The 21758-nt window shown below is 39.6% G+C and overlaps 1 protein-coding gene across 2 annotated transcripts in view; it reads right to left on the bottom strand.

The window, feature by feature from the left end:
• Nucleotides 1–21758, bottom strand: part of NRG1 (neuregulin 1) — a gene marked incomplete at both ends in the record, with an annotated part of 232437 nt that overhangs the window by 170135 nt on the left and 40544 nt on the right. For both annotated transcript variants that reach the window (XM_080710924.1, XM_080710923.1), the window contains one exon: nt 12086–12263. In XM_080710924.1, coding sequence (XP_080567050.1) covers nt 12086–12263 — 178 coding nt within the window. The remainder of the gene's footprint in view (nt 1–12085; nt 12264–21758) is intronic.

Genomic DNA, 21758 nt, shown 5'->3' with positions numbered 1-21758 from the left:
ACATATGATAGACTATATATATTCAAAGCCAAGGAGTCTAAGTTTGAAGAACATTAAGCTAATGAAAAACAAAATTTTCTCCTTTAAAAATCTTGCAGTGCTGGGTGTGGTGGTGCATGCTTGTAATCCTAGTGTTTGGAAGGCTGAGACAGGAGGATCCCGGAGATTGGAAGCCAGCCTCAGCTACTTAGGCTCTCAGCAACTTACGGAAACCCTGTTTCCAAATAAAGTATAAAATAGGTCTGGGAGGACCCTGTGGTCCAGGCCTCTGGCCCCAACCCTGGGCGGGTGGGCAGGCACTGGCGGGGCACCCCTAGGCGACCCCCTCTCCACCCAGAAGGATCCTGTGGTCCAGGCCTCTGGCCCCAACCCTGGGCGGGTGGGCAGGCGCTGGCAGGGAAGCCTTCAGCGACCCCCTCTCCACCCGGAAGGACCCTGTGGTCCGGGCCTCTGGCCTCGACCCTGGGCGCGTGGGCAGGTGCTGGCGGGGCACCCCTAGGCGACCCCCTCCTGTGGTCCAGGCCTCTGGCCCCGACCCTGGGCGGGTGGGAAGGCGCTGGCGGGGCACCCCTAGGCAACCCCCTCCCCACCCGGAAGGACCCTGTGGCCCCGACCCTGAGCAGGTGGGCAGGCGCTGGTGGGGCACCCCTAGGTGACCCCCTTTCCACCCGGAAGGACCCTATAAAAAAGGAAGAAAAAAGAAAATATCGGAGAGGGGTCAAGGAGGCCGTGGCGGATGCCAAAATACTGGAGATGCAGACAAAACTTATCCAAAATGAACTGGAATTATTGGAAAAATTCCCTGCTAAGGAGGACTGCTTCTTCTCTACATTGTTAAGAATCTTGGACATCACCTGTAAGGAGAGAGACTTTAGCGGAGACCAAGGAGAAAGGAGGTGCTGAAAGTGGTCTCTGCGTTGGCAGTGGAGACTTGTATCCAAGAGAAGCAGAAATGGGAGCCTACCAACTTTATTTATTTATTTTTTTTTTTTGGAGAAATTACACCAAAGGTCGAATGCTACCGTTGCGCATGCTTAGGAACACTGGACAACATTCAGAGTGGAAAAACAGCTTGGGAAAGATTTGAAATGGTGGAGACAGTGGCAATGGCAGTGGCCAGTACTCAGGGGAGGCAGAGATCTGATGCATTACACCTGGAACCTTTGAAGTAATGACCCCAGAGGCAGAATGCTACCACCATGCACCCTCGAGAACGTGGGACAAATGGTTGGGCAAAGAGGGTGCTCAGATTAGAGCCTGACAAGGGGTGAGGCTCACGAGGGACACATCAAAGCTGGGATTGGAGCCTGTCGTGAGGCAAGGCCGGTGCTGGAGCCTCTGAGGCCGGGATCGGAGCCTGCCGAGTGGTTAGCCCGGTGGTGGGGCCAGTGAAGCCGGGATCAGATCATGCCATGAGGCAAGGCCGGTACTGGGGCCTTCGAGGCCAGGATTGGAGCTTGCTCAGGGGTTAGGCCGGTGCCGGGGCGAACAAGGCCGGGATGAGCCTGCCGTGAGGCAATGCCAGTACTGGGGCCTCCGAGGCTGGGATTGGAGCCTGCCGAGGGGTTAGGCCGGTGCTGAGGCCAGTGAGGCCGGAATCGGAGCCTCCCGTGAGGCAAGGCCGGTGCTGGGGCCTTAGAGGCCGGGATCGGAGCCTGCCGAGGGGTTAGGCCAGTGCCGGGGCGAGCAAGGCCGGGATCGGAGCTTACCGTGAGGCAAGGCCAGTGCTGGGGCCTCCGAGGCTGGAATCAGAGCCTGACAAGGGATTAGGCCGGTGCCGGGGCCAACAGCCGGCATCAGAGCCTTCCGTGAGGCAAGGCCACTATTGAGGCCTCTGAGGCCGAGATCAGAGCCTGCCAAGGGGTTAGGCTGGTGCTGGGGCCAGCAAGGCCGGGATCAGAGCCTGCCACGAGGCAAGGCCAGTGCTGGGGCTAGCATGGCTGTGATCGGAGCCTGCCATGAGGCAAGGCTGGTGCTGGGGCCTCCGAGACCAGGATCAGAGTCTGCTGAGGGGTTAGGCCGGTGCCGGGGCCAGCAGCCCGCATTGGAGCCTTCCGTGAGGCAAGGCCACTATTGAGGCCTCTGAGGCCAGGATCGGAGCCTGCCGTGAGCCAAGACTGGTGCTGGGCCCTCCGAGGCCGGGATCAGAGCCTGCTGAGGGTTTATGCCGGTGCCAGGGCCAGCAGCTGGCATCAGAGCCTTCCGTGAAGCAAGGCCGCTATTGAGGCCTCTGAGGCCTGGATCGGAGCCTGCCGAGGGGTTAGGCCAGTGCTGGGGCCAGTGAGGCCACGATCGGAGCCTGCCATGAGGCAAGGCTGGTGCCGGGGACTCCGAGGCCGGGATCAGGGCCTGCTGAGGGGTTAGGTCAGTGCTGGGGACAGCGAGGCCAGGATCGGAGCCTGCCGTGAGGCAAGGCCGGTGCCGGGGCCTCCGAGGCTAGGATCAGAGGCTCCTGTGAGGCAAGGCTGGTGTTGGGGCCTCCGAGGCCGGGATCAGAGCCTGCTGAGGGGTTAGGCCGGTGCCGGGGCCAGCGGCCGGCATCGGAGCCTTCTGTGAGGCAAGGCCGCTATTGAGGCCTCCGAGGCCAGGATCGGAGCCTGCCGAGGGATTAGTCCTGTGCCGGGACCAGCGGCCAGCATCGGAGCCTTCCGTGAGGTAAGGCCATTATTGAGGCCTCCGAGGCCGGGATCAAAGCCTGCCGAGGGGTTAGGCCGATGCCGGGGCCAGCGGCCGGCATTGGAGCATTCCGTGAGGCAAGGCCACTATTGAGGCCTCTGAGGCCGGGATCGGAGCCTGCCGTGAGGCAAGGCCGGTGCCGGGGTCTCGGAGGCTGGGATCGGAGCCTGCCGAGGGGTTAGGCCAATGCTGGGGCCATCGGCTAGCATTGGAGCCTGCCGTGAAGCTAGGCCGGTGCTGGGGCCTCTGAGGCCAGGATCAGAGCCAGCTGAGGGGTTAGGCCAGTGTCAGGGCCAGCGAGACTAGAATCAGGGCCTCCAATGAGGCAAGGCTGCTGCTTGAGCCAGCGAGGTCTGGATCAGTCCACCGGGAAGCCAGGCTACAACTGGGGCCGTCAAGAGTGGGATCGGTATTTTCAATGCAGCATGCACAGAGAAATATCGCAGAAAATTAAAACCAGATGCTTCCCCTAATCAGCAATAACTAGGAGGAAACGGGCAACAGGAAGTGGTTGAGCTATAGAAAGGACCCTATAGTGAATCAAGGTGAGCAATCCGAGGGTATGGAATAGGGGAGGATGGGCCTCTTTAAAAAGCAGGAGGTACATAAACATATGTATCAAAGTTAATCACCAAACAAGCATGGGATTGAGGGAGGGGGAGGGAATGGGATGGGGACTGGATGAGGGCTAATTGGATGATGTGTGCTTGTATATCCTCTCAAGTCTTGTATTCCAATGTGATGTATGATTACAATGCACCAATAAAAATCAATTAAAAAATTAAAATAAAATAAAATAGGTCTGGGAGTGTAGTCCAGAGGCAGAAAGTCCCTAGGTTCCATCCCCAGTACCAACAAAAATAAATAAATAAATAAATAAAATTAAAATAAAAATCTTGTAGAAGTTTTTTCTTTTTTAAAATATACCTTTATTGTTTCACAGTAACCAAATATCATACTGAGGTTTAGTGTGATAGACACCTACATGTACACGGTGCCCTGCCTGTTTTCCTATGATCCCTTTACAATACTAATATACTCTGATTCCAGTAGGGGGAGACAGTATTTAGTTTATCTCAATTTAATTGACCATAGAATCTGTTTTTGTGTTTTTGTTTTGTTTTATTTTGTTTTGTGATACTGGGGTTCCTGGAAGCCCTTCTATCTCCAGGCTATACTCCCAGACCTATTTTTACATTTTTATTTGGAAACAGAGTCTCCTAAGCCAGCGTGCACGGGTGGCTTCAAACCTGCACGATCCTCCTGTCTCTACCTCCCAAGCGCGGGGATTACAAGTGTGCACCACCACACCCGGCTAGAAGCTGTTTTTTTATTCACATGGCATACCTGTTAATATTTTCAAGAAATAATGGCCTATAAAACAAAGTTGGCAAAACATGGACCTAACATAATAACAGCCTCATCTATGTGATAGAACTACAAAGAGCTATTTCAGGAATATTTACACATTAATCAGAGTGATTAGTCATCAAAAAGTTTTCCTAAAATATATTCCTATAAGCCAAAATAGGTCATTATTATGGCAAGTACCTTCACAAATAGATATTAAGCATCAATAATAAAATTTAATGAATATTTAAATCACTAAAATACTACAATATTAGAATATCATCCTGTTAGGCTCTGTTAATTGATAATCCTGGTATTAGAGTACTCAAATATAGTGGGGTGTATTTTGGGGGAATGGGCAATGGTGGCACATGTGTATAATCCCAGTTCTTAGGAGGCAGAGACAGGTTTGTAAGTTTGAAACCAGCCTCAGCAATTTAGCAAGGCCCTCAGCAATTTAGTGAGACTCTGTTTCAAAATAAAATAGGGCTATCGTTTAGCTCAGAGGTAGAATGCCCCTGAGATCCATCCGCAGCATCATACACACTCAAAAAAGTACTATTTTTAATGGACTTTGTATACACAGTGTCCATATATGACAAGTTTCCTTCAAGACAGACATCATTGAAGACAGGGAGAAATAGAGGGATAAATCCTATAATAAGATTTTCCAGCTCAATGCGTAGCATAGTTTGCTGAAAGAATTTCCATGTATGGCCACGAAGCTTCAACAATGATAGATAATTCATGAAGAAGATTTGAGCAGGGAAAGCTTCCTAGTCTTTAACATCAGAGAGAGAGGGTAAATTCCTAATATAAGAAAACAACAGCTCTTCTTGTTACGTTCCCAAATCTCAACAAAAGATTATTACAACAACATCCCCAAATGTAACACAATCAAGAGCATCACTTCTTTCCTATTTATATAAAATCTAAGAACAATTTTTTGTTTGTATGGAAAGAATTTTTTCTTGATCCTATGCAATTTAACATTTAAACTATTGAACTGGGGTGAACAATAAGAAACATCCTAACTGGATTTACAGGTAGCATAATCTTAAAAAGACAGTCCTAAAATAAAAATTCTCCTAGTAGTCCTGAGTACTACTTTATGAATACTATGCCAAGCAACATAATCAAATGCTGTGCTTTAGCGGGAGGGGGAGAGAGCAAAAAAGACAAAAAGAAAACAGAAAAAAGAGAAATTTTTCTATGGATAAATAAATACTTCATTAAGCAGTTATAAAGGCTTTTTTAAAAATATATATATATAATACCACTTCTTGGTAGTTTTGTGCAAATCTGTAACCTGAATTTCTTAGGCTATCATGATATGTATCCATGGAACCATGTCTACAGAAGATATCCTAGAGGAATTCTAGGGCTGATCATCAAGACAAAGATTCAATTTAATAAAGATAAGCACAAAACTTATATGCAGGTCCAAAAATCAGAGGTTAAAATACAGGAGGGGAGAGAGATGAATCAGCCACAATAGAGCGAGATCAGGATTTCAAGTAGACAGACATTTAACACAAGCCATTTACAAATTATTTTTAAAAAATTGGAGAAACAAAAAAGAAACATTTACTCTTAGGCCAAATTAATAATAAAGCTGTGCATAAATAAAATTGGATAAAAGCCATTGGCTGGATCACACCTAGAACACTGAACTATTTTTTGGAGTGACATTTGATGAAAAATTCCAATAACTAGAGGACTTTTGAAAAGGGTGACTAGAACTGAATAAGACCTAGAAATATTCACAAGAAAGAATTTTTTAAAGAAACAAGTTCTTTAACAAGTAACTATGGTTACTTGTTTCAATATATAAATATATTGAAATAAGTAATATATTTAAATAAGATTTATTTGTTATTTACATATATTTAATGTATCTGAAAAAGAAAATATCTTGAGCTTGCTAACTTTTACAGGGAAAAGAAATAGGCAGAAATAAGTAGTATAGAAAAAAAGAAGGCATGTTTGGGTTAGAAAGAAATAATTTTTCAAGAATTCCAAAATGAATTGACTATCAGATAGGTTTATTCACTGCAAATATTCAAGACTGGAGAGCCACTTGCCAAGCATATTCTTACAAGAATATCTCTATGCAGAGAAAGATTAAATTAAATCAGTTTCAACTATTTTTGCAACAAAATCATGTTTTAAAATGAAAGCCTAAATCGAAGTCTCGTATTCAAAAATATCAGAGAAAGTGTTCAGGTCAAAGTGGTTGGTAACTCTTTTTATAATCCAATAGAAATTCAGAATTCTCCCAGGTAACAAGTGAAAAAATTCAATGTTGTGGCTAATCATTAAGGCCACTCTGAACTGTAAAGATTAATTTTGCTGTAAGATTCTTTAATTTTCATGTCCTAAAGAAGGGACAGACTGTAGGAAGAAGTTAGAAATAAACAAACTTTTCTTGAAAAGTATATAATGCAATATTACCTGGAGCTTTAATAAACAGAGATTTAACAGCCTTGTTTCTCTTTTCAATTGACTACCATGCATTGTCTGTAGTAGGTTAATCTAAAAACATACTGAATTTCCTTCAAGCCATTAAGTTAGCCATTTGCTCTTTCATTTATTAATTTTCTACGAATCTGGGAAAGGTTAGTGTATGAATAGATTTTAACTTGGAGTATGCTTGAAGTATTAGCTTTTTAAATTTTTTCTGATAATGGGTATTGAATCCAGAGATGTTCTAACTTTAAGCTATACCCCCAGCCCTATTATACTTTTATTTTAAAACAAGACATCACTAAGTTGCTGAGGTTGGCCTGAAACCTGCAATCCTCTGTCTCAGCTAATTAAGTACTAGGATTACAGGTATGTACCATTGTGCCTGGCTGAGTGTAAGCTATTATTATAATTAAATTCTACAGTATTAGAATATTTAGATTTTATAATAAGGATACATTACTTTAAGAATAAAAACAGTTATAAATCAAATTTCTAAATATTATTTTTTCTTTTTCCTATCAAAAAGTAAACTTTTTTTTTAAAGTAAGTACTTATCAAGACCAATTCAAGGTCCCATAGCTGTTTATCTAGTTTTTCTTATTTAGCTTGATTCTTATACCATAGTTACAGGCTACGCCAACTTTGATCTGCTAATTGTGAGAAAGACACAGAAGGGGAACATGAGTTTCTCAGGAAACAGACCCAGGCACTGGACAGAATTCCTCACATAAGCCACACGCAGCAGCCACTGAGTACATACGGATACTGAGATGCCCTTACAATGTTCAAGTGACTTGCCAAAGTGGCTCAGCTAATAAGAAAAATAAATGTGTATAAACCCCAAACAGAAAACATAAACAAAAAACCTACAGCCATAGACAAAAACAGAAATAATTCAATTTTTTCAACTGTTTTAAGTTTGAACAAAACAAATCCAATTTTTACCAAAATTAAAATACGTAAGGGATAAAATGAAGAACTGAGACAAAGTTAAGGATATCCAAGGATATGAAACACACAAACAATAGGAATTCTGCTTTTCCACAGCAAATATAGAACAGTTATTTAAATGAAGTCAGTCTGCCAGCTCCAAAGCTTTGCAACCAAGCTTTCCTGATCAAGATCAGCTGCAAAGCCAAGGACACAAGAGCAAAGGGGCCGGCCATCGCCAACCCAAGACATTTCCACTGCTGATAATTGGCCCCACAATTGCTGGGCCAAATAAAATAAACAAGGCTCCACGGGGCTTCAAAAGCATAAAAAGGGTATCTAAGAATGCAGTTTATTAGTAGGAACAGGGATGAAAAGAAGGATATGATTTTTATACATTAACAAATTACATACTGGTGTGAAATATTTTCATAACACTAAGGAACTTAAAGGAAATTTTGGCCACCATGTACAATCTAGATTATAAAATGAGAAAAGGAAACCTAGACTAAAGTTTGAAAAGGAGACAAGATTTTTTAAAATAAAGAGAATTCCAGGAAAATCCTAAAGCTCCAACTAAAATTCAACTCTGGTTGATCATGGTCTAAGACAAAATTTAGTCAAGTCATCAACTAAGCCACTGCAAAACATTAATAGTATGAATATCTTGGTGACAAAAAATATATTAATACACAGATGAACCTGAAAAAAATTAAGACATTACCCTAAGCTTATAAAATTCAATCTCAAGTAGTTGTGAAATTATATGAGCCTGAGAGTCACTTAGTTTAAATCTAAGTTTAACTATTCAGCATACTAATAACTTAAAAAATTATTATAGTAAATAATAGTATTCATTCTAGTTATATTTACAGAATATATTAAAATAATAGAGTGTCTTGCCGGTGGTGGCGCATGCTTGTAATCCTCGCGCTTGGGAGGCAGAGACAGGAGGATCGCGCAGGTTTGAAGCCAGGCGCGTGCGCTGGCTTAAGAGACCCTGTTTCCAAATAAAAATACAAAATAGGTGTCTGGGAGTGGAGCCCAGAGGTAGAAGGGCTTCCAGGAACCCCAGTACCACAACAAAAAAGAAAAAAGAAAAAAATAATAGAGTGTCTTGCAATCCAATTAAATTTAGATTCCGCTGGATCCTTTTATTTTAAAAAGAAATCTGACAACAGTGTTTACTTTAAAAAAATTCATAAATGACAAAATGCCCAATTCTAAAAACTGATAAGCCGATCACTTACCAAGCAGCTGCCTACACTACAAAAAGTATGCCTTATTTTTAGATCAAATTTATTTAATATTTTGCCAAGAATAATTTATAGTCATACAACTAGAATAAAATTTCCCCCATTTAATTTTTACCAGCAAGGCTATTATTTTAAAAAAAAGTAATTCCTGAATATTGGCCTTTCCAGTATAATGAAATTTTTTAATATGTAGACAGTACTCTGAGTTATCTGGATCTATGTAAAAATGCTTTTCAGAATACCAATGATTCTTTTATATGTCATCCAAGCCAGATAACAGATCACCTAAGTCTATACATGTGTCCTTTCCAAAGCACTTCGTGTGTGTTCACTTTTTCTTTCTTTCACTTTTCACTGTCTTTATGCAGCTTCCTTGGCTTCTCTGCAGATATGCTCACACTGTGTGTCTGTGTCTTCCTGATCCTCCAGCCTAGGTCAGCCTCTCTTCCCTTCTAACTCCCCAGCCCCCAGGCATTTCAGCACATGTATATAAGGTATGATTGAACTAGATAATCTCTACTCAATCTTAGGACTTCTGCCCATGAAGATGATACACTTTAACCCTTTGCTTTCCCTGCATTCCTAACATGAAGCCTTATATAGGCACTTAATAGTACTGATGTGTAGATAACTCAGTCTTTACTAACTTGTCTAATTGATGAAAAACTAAACACCAAAATCTACTCATTCTGAAGTCTACAAATATTTTGTCTTGTGAATCCCCTCCATTAGAATCATGCACATCTTTTTAATTCACATTGTATGGCCTCCTCCCAGTGGCACACATGTTATTAATCAAAGGTAATCTTCTTTTTTTTTTCTTTTGTGGTACTGAGGGTGGAACCCAGAGGCTTTCTACCTCCGGGCTATATTCCCAGACCATATATATATATATATATATATATATATATATATATATATATATATATATATTCAAAAAAATTTATATATATACATATATATATAAATTTTTTTTTTTTTGGAAGCAGGGTCTCACTGAGTTGCTGAAAGACTCACTAAGTAGCTGAGGCTGGCTTTGAACCTGTGCGATCCTCCTGTCTCAGCCTCCCAAGCGCAGGGATTACAAGCGTGCACCACCACGTCCGGCGGTAATCTCCATTTTTAAAAGTGAAAATGGCAATAAGGAATCCAAAAAGTAGATCTCTGTTCTACTTAAGTGTTTTACTACCTGTGTGACTTTAGGTTATCACAATACTTTCTGACTCTCAATTTCCTAATTTGCAAAATTAGAGCATCATTGTGTGTTAATTATTCAACTACCCTTACTGTATATTGGAATATTGGTTTTTTTTTTTTAAAGAGTAAGAGCTGGGTGTAGTAGCACATACTTCTAATCTCAGTACTTGGGAGGCTGAGATAGGAGGATCACAAGTGTGAGGCCAGTTTCAGCGATATAAGCAGACCCTCAGTAACTTAGGGAGACCCTGTTTCAAAATACAAAAAGAAAATAAATTACATCCGAGAGTGGGCTCAGGTTAGAATACCCCTGGGTTTGATTCCTAGACCCCCTCACACACATGGACATGTCTCCTGGTAGTGTTATATTTTGTATGGTTGAGGTGCCACCAGCTGCAGTACCACCTGATAGCCATTCTTTCCCTCACTCTTTACTATAGCTACCAATCAAAAGATCTTGCTGACATGACTGATTACAAAAGTAGCGTAGTTAATTAAATCACAGGAACTAGGAAAATTCCTAATTATAGTCATCAGCACAATTAAATGCTTTGATAAGATTCAATTAAATTCTGATTATAATCACTTTGTTCTCACTTGCTCATGCATGTGCAACAACTTTTATCCTACAAAATCAAAAGATGGGAGGGGGTCCTTCTGCTGTTGCTTCTCATACTGGGGGTTAACCCTCTGAGTTACAAGTGAAGGAAATATCTCTGAGCTTGAAACCCCTATTATACCTGTCACATTAAAGGGCTGTTTAGAAGCAAAAACCCAACCTCTTTCCTAATTTCAAAAGGTAGTTTGATACTAGAGGAAACAATTCTTTTTTTTTTTTTATGGTACTGGAGATTAAACCCAGGGGCATTTTACCTCTGAGCTACATGCCCAGCCCTCCCCCCAACTTTTTTTAAAATTTCGAAACAGGGTTTCATGAAGTTGCTGAGGGCCTCACTAAGTTGCTGAGGCTGGCTGCAAACCTGTAATTCTCCTGTCTCTACCTCTCATGTACTGGGATTTCAAGTGTGTGCAACCATGCCTAGCTGAAACAATTATTAAATAAGGCAATAAATAAAAATGAAGAATGCAGAAATAGCTATAGAGCATCATTTCAGAGTAGCTAACAGAACATATCTACTAAGTTGTCATAGAAATCACATAAATCCTTTCCAAATATGGACATCCTCAGGAGGCAGGAAATGTTAATATCTGCTAGCTGAGATTAACTAATTGTGTGTGTGCGCACCCACGTGTGTAGTGTGTGTGTGTGTGTGTGTGTGTGTGTGTGTTTGGGGATTGAACCCAGGGATATTGTACCTCTGAGATACACACCCAATCCTTTGTTATTTTTCATTTTGAAACAGGGTCTTGCTGAGTTGCTGAGGTTCTCACTAAATTGCTGAAGCCAGCCTTGAACCAGTAATCTGTCTCATCCTCCTGAATATTACTATTATAGCTAAATCCACACCTGGCTAAGATTAGCTAATTCTTACAGATAACTGTAATAGTGATGTAGTTTAATAGAATTGTTCATTTAAAATTCTTAGAAAATATAATTATATGCATTAAACTCTATTTATTTTGCAGTACTGGGGATGAAACCCAGGGGCATTCTACCTCTGAGCTACCCCCATCCCTATTTTTTTAATCTTTTTATTTTTGAATAAAAAGGGCCTCGCTAAGTCGCTGAAGCTGTCAGTGAACCGCAATCCTCCAGTTTCCGCCTCTGGAATGCTAGGATTACAAGCTTGCGCCACCACACCCGTCTATAAACTCTTTTTAAAAATAGACCAAACTCAACTGATTACATTCCAGTGCCTTTCATAAATCTGAGTATTTACTGAGCTTTATAATGAACTCATAATTTTGACTATGTAAGGAGCCTCTACTCTCAATAGCACTTGTCTTATTTTTAAAGAATTTGCGTCCATGACTATTATAGCTGCTGTCGCTGCTAATATGTTATCTTCCTTGTCTTCCTCTTTCTCCTACTTCTTACAGTTCCTTCTCCATCCATCCTCTCCTTTATTCATCCCTAAGTTTTAAGAATCAGAAACTTCAGATTATTTTCTGTATGATATCACAATTCCTGGAAAATATTTTATTTATTGTATATCATGCTCTTGCTAATAAATTCATTCATTAGGAGATAATTTCTCATACCCCCCTTTCCTAGGCACAGGCTCCATTACATGTGTTCTACTTACCCTGGCTTCTTTTGTATCTTAATGTTTTGTGGCTTGTTCCTTCGGTTTAGTTCATTCCCATTCTTAAACCATTTGAACTTGAGAGAGGAGTATTCAGAACTGGTTTCACAACGAAGCACTAGTTTAGAGCCCGCAGCTGACTCCTGGCTTTTCATCTCTTTCAATCTGGGAGGCAAGGCTGAAAAGGAAAGAAGAAAAAGTTATAATCACCAGGCAATCTTTCAAACAGAACGAAATTAATTTTGAATTAGCCTGATCAAGGTACTATCCCCCAAAGTTCTACTAACCCAGAGGGGGGGAAATTTAAATGGGTGAGTAAAAATAGATCTCAACTTGAAAAAATAAAAATAACCCAATAAAAAATTAAAGAAACACCCAGATTATAAACCTAGAATACCTAGACTATAAACCTATTCCTAAAAATTCTAGTTACTTTTTCAATCTTTTTTTATTCAGTTCTATTTTATTTTTATTTAGTGCATTATAATTATGGATCATATTGGCAGTATAGAGAAATAGAGACACACATGCACACAACCCTAGGTAAACACTTCCTTCTGAGTCCTGCCCCCTTCTAATACCTTTGAGATTGGGATTGGTAATTATGTATACTTCCTCAATCTTTGGATTCTCTGATACCATTAAAAATCCTAAGCATTGTAGGACACAGTGGTGCACAGGTGTAATTCCAGCTACTTGGGAGGAGAGGGCAGGAGGATCGAAAGTTCAGGGCCAGTCTGGGAAACTCAGTCTGGGAAAGATACGGTCTCAAAATACAAAACAGTGTTGGAGATACAGCTCAGCAATTGAGCACCCATGAGTTCAATCATGGGGGACAGAGAATTCTAAGCAGTGGTAATTCAAAGGACAAAGCCTGTGCTAAGCCAGAACACTTGTGAATGTCATGATTTACAAAGCACTTTCACCTCCCAAATAATAATTCATCACATTATACACATTTTTAAAATGAGAATGTTTGCCGGAGGTGGACACAGGAGGATCACTCAGGTTAGAAGCCAACCTCGCTGGCTTAAGAGACCCTGTTTACAAATGAAAAATATATAAAATAGGTCTGGGAGTGTAGCCCGGAGGTAAAAGGATTTCCAGGAACCCAGTACCAGCAAAAATAAATAAATAAATAAAATGAGAATGTTTAAATTCAGGGATAAGTATAAATGACTGACTTATCCATGGATACAGAGCTTGTGGCTATTCAGAGTTAGGATTCATTCCACCAAGTATATATCAGAGGTGGCCCCCCAAAACAAAGAAAATTCATAAATTGTAACTTTGGTATTTTCTTCAAGAAAGAAATTCTGTGGGGCATCACTCTTTATTGGACCTACTGTGGCTATTCCCCAAAACAATGAGTGACCATTTCAGATGGCCACCATACTCATACCATGTGGTGGTTTGACTAAATTTAGCATCATCACTTAAACCTGTCACCAGAAACTGTGAGTGCTGAAGTTGTGTAGGAACTTGTAGAATACTTTACACTAAGTATCTATATACCATTCTCGGTTTATACAAGACTTCTGGAAATAATATCTACTGCCTATTGGAATGTTTATGGTATAATAATATTTGAGGTTTGTTTCAAAATAATTGGTGGTAGGGAATGCATAGGCATGAAGATGAATCAAAATACCATCTTTTGATAACTGTAGAAGAGGAACATTACGTAAGTGTGGCAGTTTGTTATATAATTCGATAGAATATATATGATTTTTTATAATAAAAATATTTTAAAAAGCACAGATGAGTGGATTTTCCTCTGCACACCCAATTTCACTTAATAATCAACATCACAGAGCCAGAGTGTTCCACAGATCTCGTTTTGCTGAGTCTCAGAAAAGCCAACTATACAGTCTATTTCTGCTCCAATTTAGGAATTAACAGGAAATCCCAGAAAATAAACCAATGTAAATGAGACTGAACCTCTCTGATTGGGTATGTAATTACTCACTGGGTTAAGGACCAAGATGCCAAGGACAGCAATCAAAGCCACCCCTACATTAACAGGAAATGAAATACCTTGCCTCCTTGGCTTATTTGTTTTTGTACAACTCTGCCCTTACCAAGCATACCCCTCAAAATGTCAGGAATGAGCATATGAATTATAGCAAAAAAAAAACCTTAATGCTGTGATTTCTTAGAAGTCATCCTATCTCCCTTCTTATTTATCGGGGGGCTAGGAGATAAGGTAGGGGAACAGGAATTTCACGTGGTAAACATTCTGGCACATTGTGAACTTATTTCAGCTATTTTCAGCTTTTGATACCTCATGGTTTTGGTGTTTCTTTCCTTGAAAGATAGAAAAAATAAGAACTACTTTCTGAACAAGTTTTATAAAAGTCCTTTTTCAAGATGTGGTTCATAAGTCTATTTCAGAGGTTTTAAAAAACAAACTGTATTCACAGCTAACTAGAATAGTGCCTAGATATTCCTATTAACTCCTTACAATCATTTTAAAGTTTGTGATTCTGGTAAAACTTATAGAACAAATATATCAAAGTTAAATGGCACCAAAGAATCTGCTTTGTGTATATTAAGAAAAGTAAATTGCCTCGTTTTATGCATAGACTGAAAAAAACTGGTTTGAGCTTTTCCACTGAACTTTATATTTAACTTAAAATGCAACCCAAACTCTAAAGGTTTATATTTGTGCCTCTAAGCAAAATGGCCCTAAACAGTATTTCGGATATACTTAAATTTCAATAAGCACATTCCTTCTTCCCCCACTCCATAGATACTTGCTTATCAATTTCTGAACACAAGTCTGCTATATTTTGTTTTCTTTAGTTGTATAAACATTTTATCATGAAATCAGTTTCATCTCTCCCCCTATTTCCTATTCTCTCTTTTCATTTTTTCTCTGCTTTTTATAATATCTTTTTTCTTTTCCCAGTCTCCCTTTATTTATTCATTTCTTATTTCTTTATTAAGAATCTTGTTTCAAGCTGGGTGAGATGGTGCAAGCTTGTAATCTCAGTGCTTTGGAGGCTAAGACAGGAACCTTCTTTTCAGAATCTCACAGAGAAGATGACAGCCACGCACAGAGCTGATAAAGTTTTTGTTTGGACATTTGGTCTTTTACTCTGAACCTCACTCATAATTTAGAGACCAGACTCAGCAACTTAGACCGTTTCATATAAATAAAAAGAACTGAGGGTACAGCTTAGAGGTAGAATGCCCATAGGTTCAATCCGTAGTACCAAAAAGAAGGAGGAGGAAGAGGAGGAGTTGGACAAAGCCTATTTGTGATTTTGTGATGATGTCCTTCTGAAGCCTCTGTGGCATGGGGTCTATGACATGAGGCTAACCAGCTAGTCAGGAGTCAGTTCAGTCAAAATCTTCCAAAGCATAAATAGAGAAACAGACCTGTGCCCCACCAATGGACCACACAACTGCATCCTAGACCCATAGGTGTTCTGCCTTCAGGGAAACCTGCCCCAGAAGCACCATAGGGGACTCCTCACCCAGTCCTGGCAGCACCCAAAGAGTATCCAGGAGACCTGGTAGCAATGCAAATCCTTCTTTGTCTTCTTACATCTCCATACTGTTAATGTTATGTTAATTTTAAACATATGCAAATTTCTCAGACATAGGTTTATTATATGATATAACCTAATTTAATTTGTTTAAATACAACTCCTCCAAGTACTTTCTAATAAATAGGCAAAACTTTATAACACCAAGAGTAGTTGTGAAACTTGAGATCAATATTTTTAACTGAGTACTTGGATTTTTAAACCTGAAAATAAATTTTCTTAATTCTTATTCTTTTAGAATAAGTAAATGATCTATTGATTTAAAATGGATGGGAGGCAAACCCAATGTTCTGTTTATGCTTCACATGCAGGAGGTGTTCAGAGTATCTCAGGAATAATTTCATTGTATTTGGTCTACCAGAGTTCATCATTTTGCTTTCAGTGTATTTCTAGAGAAGTAGCAGTTCCCCACCCTAAAACAATTTAATGATACGACAAGTTTTAAGCAGACTCTGGCTACATTTATTTCAAACTTGCTATACATTAATATGAACATGTATACACCTTTAGAGATGCATTAGAAGAGCCGGGCGTGGTGGCGCACGCTTGTAATCCCCGCGCTTGGGAGGCGGAGACAGGAGAATTGCACAGGTTCGAAGGCAGCCTGCTGGCTTAAGAGACCCTGTTTCAAAAAAAATATAAAATAGGTCTGGGAGTGTAGCCTGGAGGTAGAAGGGCTTCCAGGGATCCGAGTACCACCAAAAAAAAAAAAAAAAAGAAATGCATTAGAAGACACTGATGGTCAAAGGCAAAAAGAGACAGCCTTTAAAAATAAACAAAAAATCCCTGAAGTAATACCACACAGTTTACAGGTGCTTTTTTTTTAAATAAATCTTTTTACAGGCTTTAAATGTTATAAAGATCTCAATATGCCATCCTGATTGTAACTCAAAGAAAGCACATATACTAGGTATTCTTAAAATGTTTCCTTCCGTATTCCCACTTTTCTTGTTTTATATTTTCTATATCACATGATGTTGCTAATTCTGATAATTTAATTGATAAGTAATTATTTCTGATAAAAGCAAAACAAAGTGGCAAGGCATGGGAGGACGATTCCTCTACATAATCCTCCTGTTTTAATAGTTTCCTGTTAACCAATTTTCCAATTATATTGTGCTGCTACATAAAATACCATACTGTGTTGTTAAAAACAGGAAACTTCAACATGCTTAAGCTACGGAGATAAGCTGATAGCATGTGACACTAGATAAGCTGTTATTTCTCTTCTCTGAAGGATCTAACAATGCAAAGTTAGCTCATATCATTACTTTCTTTGTGTTTGTGCAATTAATCTGAAGAACCTCAACAAATTAAACAGGAAAACTTCAGAATATTATCAAATCACAGCAAGCCTTCAGCTGTGATCCAGTGAGGTCTTCCTCTTCCCTACATAAAACTTTTTAAATGCCTGCCACTACACACATGCCCATCTCACACTGAAAACTGGTGACTGACAATTACATTAGTTAGTGAAAGCCACACAAATATAAACTAGCCAGTCCTCTATGCCACATGTCATTTTTGAGAGACACGATGGAGGTTTTTTGTTTTTCTTTTTCAGTACTGGAGATGGAACCCAGGGGCATTCTACCTCCAAGCTACATCCCCAGCACTATTTTTTATTTTGAAACAGGGTCTCACTGAGTTACTAAGGTAAGTAGCTGAGGCTGACCTCAAACTGTGATCCTTCTGTCTCAGCCTCCCAAATGCTTGCATTACAAGGGTGCACCACCACACCTGACTCGGTACGTAAATTTTTGATGAGCCTCTAAAAGTCCCTCACTGTTCACATTTACCCTTCTTTGCACTAACTCTCATTGAATATGATGATTGCATACCATTTGGTCTTCTGAACCTCACTCACAAATTCGGCTATAAAAGGAAAAATTTCACTTACCAAATTTAAATGTAAATATAGCTATGTAAAAGGCAGAAAACCTATTGACAACAGTATTTTGGAATACATCTAGGTTTTAATGTCCTCCTACTAATATAGTAGGTGATACTAAGCTACTTTAAGAGTCACTCAGCAAGGTGATAGTAACATGGTAATACCACCTGGAGTGACACTGAGCTTATATTGCCCAGGGAAATACTCCAAGGTGAGTCAGGCTTCAGACAGACTATTCCTGACCCAGGCTGACTACAGCTACCTTTGAGCTAACCTGGGACTGCTATACCTCTCTGTGTATTCAGAAAGGAGATTTGGAGAATGTAAATACTTTCATTTGAAAGAAAGTCATAATAAAAATCTGTATTTTGTTTTAAAACATTCTCAAGCTGACTCTGTATATCACTGGGAGTAAATTAAACCTAATCAGGAAGCACACTGGACTTCAAGGCAGTTCAAACACTGCTGTGGCCATTTCAGACCCATCTCCTGGCACAATCGAGGATATGTACATATATGTACATGTCCATGTGCTATTGAGCTGTCCCTCTATAATCACACTGAATAATCCGCACAAAATATACACAGACTGTGATAACATGAAACACTAAGAACTGGGTAATATTTCAGCATTTTATTTCTAAAATTTACAACAGTCATACTTCTATAACTAGACTTGGCTCCTTGTTTTGATTTCTCAAACATATTGGTTTTCTTTGGTTAGAATTTTGACACACGGATGGATAGTCTCAAAGTTTCAGCTTTCACAGTTCATTAGTCCAAGCTAACTCCAACAATATGATTTTTTTTTTTTTACTAGAGATTGAATCCACAGGCATTCTACCTATAGAGACAAGCGCAGGCCTAGTTTTTTTAATTTTATTTTTATGTGATGTTGGGGATTGAACCCAGGAGCATTCTACCTCTGAGCTACATCCAACAGTTTATTTTAGTTTAGTTTTTTTTTTTTTTTTTCATTTGAGCAGGGTCTTGCTAAATTGCTGAAAGTCTCACTAAGTTATCAAGAATGGATTTGAACCTATGATTCTCCCATCTTAGCTTCCCAAGAACTGGGATTACAGGCATGCACCACCATGCCTAGCTTTACTTTTTAGTATTAAACAGGATCCCTTGCTAAGTTGCTGAGACTGGCCTCAAACCTGCAATCTTCCTATCTCAGCTCCCAAAATCCTGAGATTACAGGCATGCACCACCATGCCTGGCTCTAGTATGATTCTTTGAGAAGCTCAACTTGAAGGTGTGAACCACTATCAACCCAGTCAAAAACTATTCTTATTCTAAGGCCAGAGACAAATTAATAATCTTATTCTACATCTGAATGTCATATCAAACAAGATGCATTTTTAAAACAATATATAAAACAAGAACCCCATAAGAAAATTATCCCTACAAACCAAATGACGGCAAGCAGTTACAGTCTCTAAAGGCCTGGGGTGTTGTTGCTGGTGGGGCCGTGTGTGTGTCAGTTCTGATTGGCATTATATTCAAACATCCAAAATTTAAATTTATTAGACGTAAGGCATTTAAGCTTTCAGGGGCCTAGCCTAAAGAAGGACCGTCAGTGTTTTCTGAAAAAACAAGTCTAATGGAGGACCTGGAGGACACTAATAAAGTGGAAACCTGGCTACAAACGTTACTGAAGAAACACACCTTCTCAAAAGCCTTTTTATTATTTAGGATCAAGGAGCCTTTGACTTTATTTTTATGCATTCCACTGGATTAGGGTTCTTCTGCCACTGTGTTGTGTGACCCTAATGAAAATGAAATGTAAATCTAAACAGAAGGCTACTAAGTAGGTAGAATTTTCTTTTTTAAAATTTTATGTTCTAAATTTCACTTATCTGGTCCTCACTGTTGGACTGTGGAGACCCTGCCCCGGCTAAGACCCTGTGGTGCTTCTTCCAATGTCACTGGCTTCACCTTATCTCAGAGCTGCCCCCTGCAGCCAGCTGCCCAGCCCACAGCTCACTCCCCCGACTGTTCAACATACTGTGTTGTCATGACATGTCTGCAAATTTATCATTCATATCAAATTTCATCGCCTCTGCAAAAGTACAAGTATGTCATGTAAGGGGGACAATTATTATTTTCATTTACAGGAAGAAAATGGAACATATTCTAGAACTTACAACAAGCTGCAGAACCAGGACATGGGCCTGGGTCTTTGCACCACAGCGTCTCTGCCAAATTTGAGGCAGAGGTAGAGGCAGAACAAAAGGGGAGAACAGTCAACTGGACATCTAGGAAGAAACACTTTATTTTGTAGGCATGATGGCAATTTTTTACTCATAATGAACTATATAAACTGGAACACCTCTCCCCATACATATTTAAGAGATTTGCAACACAGTAAAATTCTATGAGGGAAAGTAAGTACCGATTTATTAGGTAAGAACATTTCTAACTCTGAAAACTAATATGTTTGTTAAAACTAGCAATTCTCTTTTTCTATACAATTTTGAATTTCCTTGCCCACTATTTCATAGTTGGGGAATAAAGGTAAAAATCAGAAAAGCACTATAATAGTGTATGAGGTGAAATTAAGTCCCTCTTAGTACTTTCCATGATAAACCTCTCTGAAATAATAACAGCTAGTATTTATTGACTATCTGCTATGTGCAAGGCACTAGTCTAAGAGGTCTATGTTCATTAACTCTTTTAAGTTGTATAAAAACTTTAGCAGATAAGTATTGCTAAAATAATTCCCAAATTACAGGTGAAAAAAACTGAAGTAGAAAGGTATATTAACTTGCCTAACATACTGCTAGCATATTTTGGAGCCTGTATCTAAACCCAGAAGGCTGACCCCAGAGCCCTTGCTTTTATACTAAGCAACAATACTGAGTTCTTTGTTATTCTTTATAATTTTATAATTGCTATTCTTTATAATTTTATAGTTATAATTTTATAGTTGAAATGTGATAAAGATTTATTAGCCAGACATAGTGGCACATATCTGTAATCCCAGTTTTGGGGAGGCTGAGACAGTATGATCACAGATTTGAGGCTAGCCTCAGTAACTTAGTGAGGCTCTTGGCAACTTAAGGAAACCCTATTTCAAAAACAAACAGAATAAGAAACAAAAACAAATAGAGCTTGGAAGGTTGTAGCTTGGAAGTAAAATGGCCCTGGGTTCAATCCCAACACACACACACACACACACACACACACACACACACACACACACACACCATATTTATTCATTTATTAACAGTGACCAGGTTTTACTGACAAAACATACATATATATATATATATATATATATATATATATAATCACAAAATGGATATATTTTCTACATTTAATCTACACATTATAGAAACTTGGAAAGTAGGTATGCAAAATGCCTAAATTTTCTGAGCTACTCTGACGGCTTATAGGGAAATAAAATAAGACAGAAATTGGTACTATAGCCCCCCCCCCAAAAAAAAATCCCTTGAAACTATGTAGTTATCATCTGTCATAGATGCCAGATGCCACAAAGGTCAACAGCACTGCTTCTCACTCTGGTGTTCACTGAAATGTGATAATCCCCATGTGAGGGTACAGCAGCAGATTAATGTTGTTCTTCCAAAGTGTAAAGGCAACACACCGTGACATTGAATACTGGGGTAAATTGCCACCCAGATGCCAGCAGCCAAGGTAAGTGCTTAACAGGCCTGTCTAATTAATGCTGTCAACACAGCCAGCCCAATTAGAAGGACATCTCACTGGAGCACATGAAGAAGATGTCAGGCATGCTCCACTTAGGGCCAGTGACTGCCTAGGTTAAAATGGATCCAGTTACACTTCCACACAACGAATGTGGAACAAGTTGCACAGAGAATAAAGCTGATATATTTGTTCTCTTCTGCTGCCAAAAAGGAAGCACCCCCCTCAAATTGTTATATAAACCTGCCTCACCACTTTCCAAATATCAATTAAATAGAAAAACTGAGAATGATGTAGTTAGTAAAAATTTGATACATATTTACTTATTTTGCTATTGTACTGTTTATCCTATTCTGGTGTGTTTTTATTGTTTAAATCAGCATATTACCATGACTTTGATGTGTTAATATTTGTCTGGTTAACCATTTTACCACATTAGCATAACTTTGAGGTGTTACTTTTTATCTTTACACTCATTTCTTCTTTGCTAAAATTGAATGACATTTAATTAATTAATTCACTAAAATACTCTGGCTTTCATTTGAAAAAAGCA

This window comes from Muscardinus avellanarius (genome assembly GCF_963383645.1).
Source record: "Muscardinus avellanarius genome assembly, chromosome: 14".
NCBI classification, from domain to species: Eukaryota; Metazoa; Chordata; class Mammalia; order Rodentia; family Gliridae; genus Muscardinus; species Muscardinus avellanarius.
Note: the sequence above shows the minus strand (reverse complement) of the source record. Positions and strands in the feature narration are given on the sequence as shown.